Below are 11,409 nucleotides of genomic sequence, written 5' to 3'. Positions count from 1 at the left end.
CAGTTCATGAGTTTGAGCCCCGAGTATGGTTCTGTGCTGACAGCTCAGAGCCTGGAGCCTGCTTTGGATTCTGTGTCTCCCTCTCTATCTACCCCTCACCTGTTCTGTCTCTCCCTCTCTCTCAAAAATAAACAAACATTAAAAAAAAAAGAAGACTTTAGAAGAAAATTCAAGTTAAAGGGATTGAAGTTGAGAATGAATTCACGAAAGCCTAATAAACAGTTTTATGTTCAATGAACAAAATAATAAAATTGATCAAGAACAAAAAATTTTATAAGCTTTTTCCCCTTGAAGTCTTTTGCAATAGAACTGTAGGTCATAAAGACCCTGTTATTGCCTCTTGGTTTTAAATTAGGATCCCAAGAAATGGTCTAATTGGGAAGAAAACAGCCTTGACTGATGGAGTGACCTTAGGCATATCGTAACTTCCCTGAGTTCTCAGTTCCCTCAGATATAAAATGAAGGGGTTAAGAAGTATCTTCTAAGGTTTTCCGGCTCTAAAATTCTATTGTTCAAAGTCACTTAAGGGGCGCCTGGGTGGCGCAGTCGGTTAAGCGTCCGACTTCAGCCAGGTCACGATCTCGCGGTCCGTGAGTTCGAGCCCCGCGTCAGGCTCTGGGCTGATGGCTCGGAGCCTGGAGCCTGTTTCCGATTCTGTGTCTCCCTCTCTCTCTGCCCCTCCCCCGTTCATGCTCTGTCTCTCTCTGTCCCAAAAATAAATAAAAAATGTTGACAAAAAAAAAAAAAATTCAAAGTCACTTAAATTCTTGCTGCTTTAGCTTTTTCCATAAGAACAATATGACAACTGTTATTCCACACGTGACACGTTTCCTGAAGGTGTTTTCATATATTAATAAGATCGGTGATATTATCACCAACAATCCTTATTTTAATGTACTGAGTATTAACTCTTCCATTAGTGTGTTGGAAGCAGGACCCTTTGAAAAGGTACTAAGTAGAGTGACAAACTAATAATTCTTAAGATGAAACATTGATGTGGTTACAGCCCCAAGGTGGTATGTCATTACAGACAGTGACTACTCATCAATAATGTGTCTTGCAGCCTTCCTGAAAATGTTTCTTTCCTAGCAAGAAATTTCAATGAATTGATATCCTCGTAATCTCTCTTTTCTGGCCTTCTCTTCCATGCTTGCAAGCTCTTCTTCCTCACTCATCATTTGTAATAGAATATAATAAAGAAGCAAACTCTAAGAGATGATTAATAGAAGAAAAATGTGTCTAAAAACTTGGACAAAACAAAGTTTTTATGATACCCAGTGAAGATACCAACAGGTAAAAAACACAAACAGGACATTCAATCGTGTAGAAAAGTATTCAATATCACTAACAAATAAACACATACTTGAAGAGAAGCTTTATCCTTTACTTATGAAATGAGGAAATAGTTTGAAAATCAGACTACCCCATGTTGGCAGGTATTTGTGGAAACTGGCACAATCACACACAGCTCAGGGTGCTCTAAACCCATACAAATCTTAGGAATACCAATTTTAAAATGTGTATCCAGGGTCTTTAAAAGCTCCATAACCTTTGATTATTAATGTGACTTCCAGAAATCTGTGAGGAGGAAAAAATTCCAAATTCTGAAAGGTTTTTCATGCACAAAGATGCTCATCATAGTTTTCTATATTTTACTGGAAATGAAAATAACCAATTCTGAGAATAAAGAATCAAATCAAGTATGATATATATAAACCATGAAATACAAAAAAAATCAGATTTGTTTTAAAAAACAGTATCTGATTTATCATACACTCTCAACTATTAAAAAAAGAGGAAAGTTGAAAAAACACTGGAAAAAAACGATAGTTATTAAGTTATAAAAAATGTAAACACTGAATACTAATTTAAGCAAAATTAGAAATATGGTTTTCTTGGTAGATTTAGTGGAGGGAAAGAGTGTATATTACAGGAAAAAAAGTTTAAAAAGCTGAGGAGCTTACTATGGACTGTGGTAGTTCTCTTTCTGTGCAAATTATATAAACAAATTACTTCCATAAAATATAAAATTAAATTAAAAGGCAAAAGACCAAAAACAAATATACCAAAGTATTAACAGGTATTTTCTTTAGAAAGTTAGGGTTTAAAAAAAAATTTTTTTTAATGTTTATTTATTTTTGAGACAATGCGAGAGACAGAGTGCAAGCAGTGGAGGGGTAGACAAAGAGAGACACATAATCTGAAGCGGACTCCAGGCTCTGAGCTGTCAGCCCAGAGCCCGACACGGGGCCCGAACTCACAAACCGTGAGATCACGACCTGAGCCAAAGTCTGACACTTAACTGACTGAGCCACTCAGGCGCCCCTAGAAAGTTAGTTTTTAATGCTTTCTATTCATTTGTATTCTCATATTTTCTATGATAAACAAGTCTTAAAAATGAAAGGGTCAAACGACAGGGGGGCCCACCATTCATTCGTTTATTTTACATTTTACAGTATTTTCTTTCACTTGATCCTCATAAGAACCCCGCCAAACAGGTATTATAATCCTGAACTTTATAACGAGGAAAAGAAGAAGTGATGAAACTTATACAAGTTCATTTATATAACTACTGGCACCTTTTTATTTTTTCCTACACCATAAGAGCTACTGATAATTTGAAAACGAAGGTGTAGGCAGACAAGAGGAAAATGAGGGTTAGCATTAAAGGTAAAATGCAGACTGGGTACCTGCATTGCAAGAGCGTGAAGACATGTGACATCCTAAAAGGCCCAGTATAATTGAGAATGTCAAGGCCATTTATTCCAAAACTATAACATTACCCATTTATGTACACAATTTAATATAATTTATGTGCACAATTAACTGTGAACGTAGTAAGAGTGTCCGTGTGGGGCAGGAACACTAGATTCCTTTGCAGATCTGTTCAGAGGAGGTATGATGAAAGTTGGTCCCCTCTCTTGGTAATTTGGGCAATGGGGATAGTCCAGTGAGCATGTTTATGAGTGATGCCTGTGACAGCAAAACGGACCTTTTTTTTAATATAAGCTCAAAATTATAGCTACATAGACTAGAGACTATGGTTTTATTACTTGATCCTCAGGATGACAAATTAGTCAAACCCAATATGAAATGAAATTATACACAAAAATATTTTATAAGCTTGTTCATCTTCCCTACCTAGAGAGATCTACTCTTCTTTTAAAGCTGAGATGGAATACTATTTCCTAGGTGTCACTTTCTCTAAACTCTAGAGTCAGAATGAATTACTTCCTCTTCCACACTTCAACACTGCTGGAATATTAATTATCACAATGCATCAAAAATAATTATTTATAGGTCTCTCTATCCTGCTAGATAATATTTCAAGAAGGCAAGGCTGTAGATTGTTCATGTTGTATACTCAGTACCATATAAAATGCCAGGCTATAAAATAGGTCCCGGTAAAATTTTCTTTGAATTAATATTGAGCTATCTAAAGAAGATAATTCACAAGTCCAGTGAAAAGGAAATATAATGGAGGGGTGCCTGGGTGTCTCAGTTGATTAAGCATATGACTCTTGATTTCAGCTCAGGTCATGATCTCAGGGTCGTGAGATCAAGCCTCAGGTGGGGCTCCGTGCTGAGCATGGAACCTGCTTGGGACTGTCTCTCTTGCTCTCTCTCTGCCCCTCTCCCCGCTAGCATGCACGCTCTCTCTTTCAAAAATAAACAAATAAACATTTAAAAAAAGGAAATATAATGAAAAGGCAGAGTCCATTAAATCTACTGTATACCCTCTACTTTGGTTTTTTTAGGCCCCATCCCCATAGGCATGGTTTAATATGTAACTCAAATGCTACTTTGACCATTAGGATTCTCCTGACTTTTTCAAGTTATAATATCTGTTTCCTTCTCTGCATTTCCAAGCATTTTACCTCCACCAAAGCCTTTACTCACTAGCCTTTTTTATTTGTAAAAAAACTTTTGAAGGGATAATTTCCCATCTTACAGATATTTAAATATAAAATGTATACCGAGAGCTGGCCCAACACGATACACACCCAGTCCGTGTTTGTTCGTTAACAATTTATTAGACTTGAAAATATTCAAAAGATCATAGACTGTATCATTTCCACTGTAACCAAGATGAAGGCCAGAGTGATCTCAGGAGCCTTTTGTCTTCCTGATGAGTCCTTCTATTGTGTCCCACTGCTCCTTAGTGACCTAACACAAACAGAAAGCCAACTTAATGTGGTTCTTGCATATTTTTAAAGCTTAGTATCTTAGCTACTAATATTATATTATATTCACAAAACGGCATTACCTTCCTCAGACTGTTGAATTCCCCTGAAATAAATGCTTCCTCTCCACCATCAAATCTAATGACCTGAAGGAAAGAAAAAAAGCAAAAATTCTGAAACTAACGCCTTTTAAAATGGTTCTGAACCATTAGACATTCTCTCATCTTGATTGGATGGAACATCTCCTCGGCACTTTCAATCAAAGCCCAAATTCTGAAGACAAAGTGATGATTAAACCTAATCTGATTAACTCATTTTAGAATCCTTTTTCCCCCCATCTCCACAATTTCAAATTCTACCCAATATTAAAAATCATCTTAAAGGCATGTCTTCCAAGATAATTTGCATTTAATAAAATTAATTTATCCATGAAAAAATTCCATAGGCTAAACAATCTATATTAACATTTTATATTGTTTGCAGCTAAATAAATATTTTAAATCATATTTATATTCAATATTGTCAGGACTGGTTCCACAACATGCCTTTCCACCCCAAATCCACGTCCCCCAAAAGTTAAGAGAAACAATGCTTACTGCCCCATTAATCCAAGAAGCATAGTCACTACAAAGAAAAGCAGCAAGATTTGCAAGTTCTTCTGTAGTTCCCAGCCGACCACAGGGGATTCTGTCAATCATTTCTTTCTCAAATTCTCCAGTTGGGTCAAGACGGCTAAAGGCACCCTTAGATATTAAGAAAATAGTTAGGTCGCGTTTTTTGTTAACGCAACTCCTTTCCTATCTAAGAAACAAGTTTGTAAGAAATGGAATATTACTATGGCAGCCTGTTCATACCTTAGGCCATGTAAACAACAGAGGAGATTGCCAAATTCTTCCATATTCATTTTAGCTCAAAGCAGGACATTTTATCTTATACTGACATAAAAAAAATTACCAGAAAATATGACCTTTTTACCTTTGTTTTCTTCATCCATAAAATAAGGATACCTGTCATTAGCCACCTCACAAGACTGTTATAAGCATCAAAGGAGAAAAGGTATATGAAAGTACTCGGAAATACCTACAAGCCCAGTGTGCAGGACATAGTAGTGATATTGTCATTTAATTTAGAAATCACAAAAGTACCTCAAGTAGGAAACCTTTCAGGGGAAATTCCTTTTCTCCTCCTTTCTTCTCAAAATAATTGGAAAGGAGGAAAACAAGTAGGGAGGAATACTAAATTCAAGTAGGTCTTAAAGAAAAAAAAAAAAACCAAAAAACTAAATTTGCCAAACAATGTCTGCCTTCTGTTAATGATATGAAGGTGCGGACCAAGATGGAAGTACGTATGTGCGCGGATCAAAAAATAAATACACAAAAGACTGGGTTTCTCTGTATCAATGCCTGGGAGCCGAGGTGACAGCTGTCTTCAATAAAACAGGTATGAGACAGAGCAAGCCCTCAGGAGGCCCCTTGGGGGGTCCTCCAGCTCTCCCTGCGCACAAATCAACCGGTGGAGACAAAGGGTAGCAATGGGCTACCTGGCTCTACCAGTGCTTGCTTCAGAGTTTCTAGACTTCAATTTTCTTTTAAACTCTTTAAAGCTACATGCGTGTTATCTGTGTACAATTTATACCTCTACTGCTACGCTGCAAGCTCCTTGATCACAAGGACCTATACCTCTATTGCTACATTGTAAGCCCTTGACAGCAAGGACTCTGTCACAAATGTTTTTGCATTTTCTCAGCACCTTTGCATACAGCAGACACTCAATATATGTTAAATAAGTAAATAAAATGCAGGTGATCTTTCCTAGTTAGTGAGGGCTTAAAAAGAAGCTCTGTGACTCCAGGGTTTTCTTCGGATAGCGCTCAGCACAGTGCTGCCCTGAATCAGGTGTGTTAATACATGCTTTTGAGTTATTTTTCCATTAATTGTATTAGACTCTTTACTATTGAAGTGTCAAATAAGATAGTCAAGTTTCAGTCACTCGGGTAGTTCTCCTTTCCATTTCCTCCCCCTTCAAGCTGCTAAGGAAACTAATACAGCCATTTTCCTCGTTGATATTTAATACCCAGAACTACCTACAATCCAAATGCTCCCTAGCATTATTTTCTAAAGTATTTATTGATACAACTAGAACAAGTGATCACACTTCACTGAGGCCTTCAGAGCTATATGCCAGTTAGTGTTGTAAATTCTTGCTTCACATGAAAACAGAAAGTGAGAGGGAAGTTATCTGGGGCAGTGTGAGAGAACACAGAACCTGTGGACATTCTGAGCACCAACCGTAACAGCACTAGTGATCATTATAAGTTGCAGTTAGTATCTGTAATGATTATTAATTATAGGTGAAATGCACGCCATCAGAAAGATTTGTAATCAGAGACATGGGAGTCAAATGGCATGCATAATTGAGTGTCTGAAAGTGAAAGGCAGAGACGTGAGCAAAGAAAACGCTACCTATCGCAAGAGCAGAGAACCTTCTAGAACATCTCTTAAAATAAAAATATACTTCCATTTCCAGGAACTAAAAAAAAAAGGATGTCAATCAAAGAAAGAATCCTTAAAATACGGTGAAGATTAAGAAATATAGGGTAATAACAGATCACTGAAGCAAATCAGACAAAATACCAAAACTGATGGCACAAAAGGTCCCAGATTACGACACTGAAATAGATCTTATCAAGAAATTATATAGCTGCTGTATTCCTGTCCACCTCCTTACTTATAGTGGATAATGGCAAAACCCTCTTCTCTACCACTAGGGCCCCAAGCTCAGACATCTCTGACAAGTCCTGCACACAACAATCAGAATATTTCTATCAATATTTCATTCCTTAATCATTCACAATGAGCAACTAGGCAAACTAAACCTTACTTTCGTTTTTATAGGCCCCGGTTGAATCACATTGAATCGTAGTCCATATCTACCCCATTCAGCTGCAAGAGACCTAAAAATTAAAAAACATAGATTCTGAAATATTACACTATATGCTAAAAATGCTAACAACCAAGACTCACTGCATGCTCACTACATGCCAGGGACTACAACCCCGAAGTACATACTATTATTATTTCCCATATTATAGACAAGGAAACTGAGGCACAGAGAGGTTAAATCACTTGCTCTGGGTCACACAGCCAGTAAATCAACTTCAAGTGGTCTAGCTCCAGAATTTGTACCTTTAATCACTCTGTTTTAATATCTACTATTTATGTAGCAGGATTCTCACACAGAGTCCTGACGCCAAGGCTTTTCTTTCCAGGAAGCAACTTTATTTGTGCCAGCATCGCTCAGTTGGGTTCATTTCTGAAGAACTGAGCCCCGAACACCACGTGGCATAGTTTTTTACATATTTTTTACTTCTTTGTCTCCCACATATGGTAACATACAAACATGTAGTCTGATGAAGTGTCCCATGTTACAAGGTCATGAAGGATGTTGTCATGTATGCGTATACATGCGTATACAGATTGCCTTGAGGTTTTTTTTTTTTTCTTTTTTCTTTTCTTTCCTTAGGGAGGGGACCCTACCACATTTACATTTTAGTGTTCTTCCATAATCACTATGCTCTACCACCCACCATTTACACTGCCAAACCAAGTCCAATATCAAAATACATTATTAGAGTAAGTATCACAATTTAGCATGAAGAGTGAGAGAATCATGCCCTCCCCCACATCTTCTGGAGTTCAGTCCTACATGTACAAAGTCCAAAATAGCTTGACTTATATATAGGCCATTGGATTACAATGTTTACAGCATCACAAGTGCTTTTAAGAGATGAATTAATTACAAAGATATAAAATACTATCTATATCCATGTTTAATGAGGCTTTAATATAATTGTTGAACTGCACTCAAAAGGAAATAGGAACCTAACAAAATCTTACTAAATGGTATGACACAAAATATAACAATAATAGAAAACATGGAAACTTGAAGCAATCTGTTTTAAAACCCTACTTGATAGGTCTTAACTTTTATTGTCTCATTTTAGGAATTTATATTCATATGTACATTTGTGTCTATATATACTTAATCTAGTTTTAAAAAATGACTTAGGGTAACCATTGAAAAATATATAAATAATGCAAATAAGGAAGATAAAATCATTTGAAGGAAAGAAATAGAGAGAAGAAGGAAGGCAGGAAAGAAGGAACGAAGATAAAAAAAGGATAAGGAAACACAAAGGAACCAAGAATGGAGCTAATACCTATATGTTCTATGGCATTCCATATAATCACAATACGTGGGTCACAAATTTGCATCCATTCTTTCCATGACACTATGCAAAAATGAAACCTAATCAGTTACACACTTTGCAGTGCCCATAAGGAAAAAGCAAGCTAATATCTCAGGAAAAGCACAACTGTTCCTGATTAAAAAAAAAAAAAAAAAAAAAAAAAAAAAATCAGAAAAACACTTCTTTCAAGAAGGCTTCTAAAATGAAAATTGTGTAATGTAATAATACAATACTGCATATTTGCAATAGATACAAAGAGATAAGTCTTATGGAACTACAAGAAATCAATTAACATGACCCAACAAGATCAATTCAAAGGCCAAATCAGAGGGTGCCTGGGTGGCTCAGTTGGTTAAGCCTCTCACTCTTGATTTTGGCTCAGGTCATGATTTCATGGTTCCATTCATGAGACTGAGCCCTGAGACAGGTTCTGGGTTGATAGCGTATGGAGCCTGCTTAGGATTCTGTCTCTGCCTGTCTCTGCCCCTCCTATGTGTGCTCTCTCTATCTCTCAAAATGAATAAATAAACATTAAAAAAAAAACAAAAAAAAAACCCCACAAACAGCAATTCAGCAAAATTCATTCTATTGGGGTGGGGGTGGGAGGGCAGGTGCTCCAAACACAGTCTGTTAATCTGTCTTAATCCACGGGTGCATTTTAGAGAATGGGTGGATTGCATCTCTTTGGGGCAAATCATACATAAAGATTGCTTCCCTGAGTGATACTTTTGACAGAATTCATGACCATACCTACCCTTGGCATGTACTTGTAGTGCATCTGCTCCAAATTGCTAGGAAAGTGGTAACTTCATGTCCTAACAGAATTACCGAGCCAAGCAGAGTTTATGGCTTCCTGTGAAAAACTGAGCAACCTATTAAGGAAACATGCCTAGAGGAAAAGCCATCCGATCTCTTCTGAGAGGTGCAACAGATACACTTTTTCCAGTCCTAACTCTCATTAAACTAGTTTATATTCTGATAACATGATAAGAAATCCACCTCATTAGCTCATTTTGCGTGACAAGATGCTAAGCACAATATACTCATTATATGTTAGCCATTATTGTGGTTAAATCAACAGATGTTTATCGTGTACTTACTGTGAGCTGCTAACACTTTATAAGTGTTGCTTACCCTCAAAGAAAGGCAGTCTCTGCTCTCAAGAGAGCAGTCTTATTCTCTCAAAAGAAGCCAGCTCAGTTATATCACAAAGTAGTTACTCTTCTGGGAACTATGTAAGGTGTGCCATGACTGCTTAAAGGAAGAAGTACTTGAGTCTACTGAGAGTGAGAAGGAAGGCTTCCTGGAGGAGGTGATATTTGAGTTAACACTTGAAGGAGTAGGAGTTTATGGTGAGAGGCAAGGGGGAGGAAAACAGGATGGGAGATACCAGAGCATAGGATGGAAAACAAAAGATAGCCCAGGCATATGGGGCAGAATGAGTGAAGGACAAAGGCACAAACAACATGCAGTATTTGGGGACTTATAAGGCCTTACTCAGTAGGACCATGTACCATAAAGTATGAGAAGAGAACTGATGGGAATGCAGGCTGGAGAGGAAGTACACATTTACTGAGTATCTCTTTCATGCAATACACTATGCAGTAATAAAACAAAACAAAACAAAACAAAAGAACAAGCAGCACAGAATCATAGACCTTAAAGGACATGAAACTGAAACTTCTAACAAGATCAAAGGTCCTAACAAGACAAAAATATTTTTTGAGAGAGCACGCACACGTGATGGGGGTGGGGGGCACAGAGAGAGGGACAGAGAATCTTAAGCAGGCTCCATGCTCAGCACGGAGCCCGATGGAGGGCTCCATCTCCCGAATGAGTTCATGACCTGAGCCGAACGAAATCAAGAGAAGTTGGACACTTAACCGACTGAGCCACCCAGGCACCCAAGACAAATAGTGATACTGTACAAATGATGCCAAAATAGTCAAGTTCTAATTCCTTATTTCTAATACCATCTGACCTTAAAAAAAAGGTAATTATCTCTATTCACACTAAGACTCGACTTATAAGTATAGTAATATGTCTTTGTATCTCAAATAAATATATGTTACTGATTTAAACATTAAAAAGAATTTTGAGACTACTTGGGAAAGAGAATAATTGTGCAGTTCAGCCAGCAAGGAGCAAGACTACACATCAGACCTTGCCAAGAAATAAGTATATGGAGATGAATAAGGCTTCTCCCTCACAGAACTCACATTCTAGTGGGGAAGTCAGACAGCTTGGACAGGATGTTAAAAAGTAGTCTTGCGTGTCCTTCCCTGTGCCCCTCATTGGTACACTACCTTCATTTTAGAATCTATAACAATGGGTGGCATTTATTTATTGGTGTGTTAGTCTTCTCACTAGACTAAAATAAAGTTTTAAGGGTGCAGAGAGTAGAGAATAATTCATTCTGTTCTAAAGAAATGAGAGAAAACATCACAGAGGAAGTGATATGATGACAGCCTTGAAAGTAGGGAAAATATCACAGCAAATTCCAACAGCAGCATAGCCCAAGCACAGAGAGATAAAAATGCATGGCATATTTAAGGAAATACAGAACAGTTCAATGGAAATTAAGACACAAGAAAAATGGCATAAGACTATACACTCAGGTGGGGGTGAGGACTATTCTATCACTATCGTATCGTATCCCTGGTACCCAGCATAGTGTCAGGCACACAAAAGACACAAAATAAATATTTATCCAATTAATCAGTGAATAAACAAAGGTCAGGGACCAGTTTATTTAGAATGTCATAATGAGTTTTGGCTTTTATTCTAAAGAGTCATGGAAAAATGATCTAAGATTTTAGCTAGGGAGTATCATAGGCATACCTGTATTTTTAGAGAGATGATTCTGGTGGGAATATGCATAAAAAATAAAGAGGGAAAAGACTGGTAGCAGAGAAACACATTAGAGGGCTATTACAGTAAGCCATGATGACAACTGACATTACCACAAAAACAGTG

General features: G+C 37.3%; 1 protein-coding gene across 1 annotated transcript in view; it reads right to left on the bottom strand.

Moving 5' to 3' along the window:
• Positions 1-4,011: 4,011 nt before the first annotated feature.
• Positions 4,012-11,409, bottom strand: part of DECR1 (2,4-dienoyl-CoA reductase 1) — a 40,149-nt gene continuing 32,751 nt past the window's right edge. The window contains exons 7-10 of the mRNA XM_058698506.1: positions 7,065-7,137; positions 4,781-4,927; positions 4,268-4,330; positions 4,012-4,167 (exon numbers count right to left, since the gene is read on the bottom strand). Coding sequence (XP_058554489.1) covers positions 4,108-4,167; positions 4,268-4,330; positions 4,781-4,927; positions 7,065-7,137 — 343 coding nt within the window. The 3' untranslated portion in view covers positions 4,012-4,107. The remainder of the gene's footprint in view (positions 4,168-4,267; positions 4,331-4,780; positions 4,928-7,064; positions 7,138-11,409) is intronic.

Source organism: Neofelis nebulosa, chromosome 14 (genome assembly GCF_028018385.1).
Source record: "Neofelis nebulosa isolate mNeoNeb1 chromosome 14, mNeoNeb1.pri, whole genome shotgun sequence".
NCBI lineage: Eukaryota > Metazoa > Chordata > Mammalia > Carnivora > Felidae > Neofelis > Neofelis nebulosa.
The sequence above is the reverse complement of the archived record's forward strand: the minus strand, read 5'-3'. Positions and strand labels throughout refer to the sequence as shown.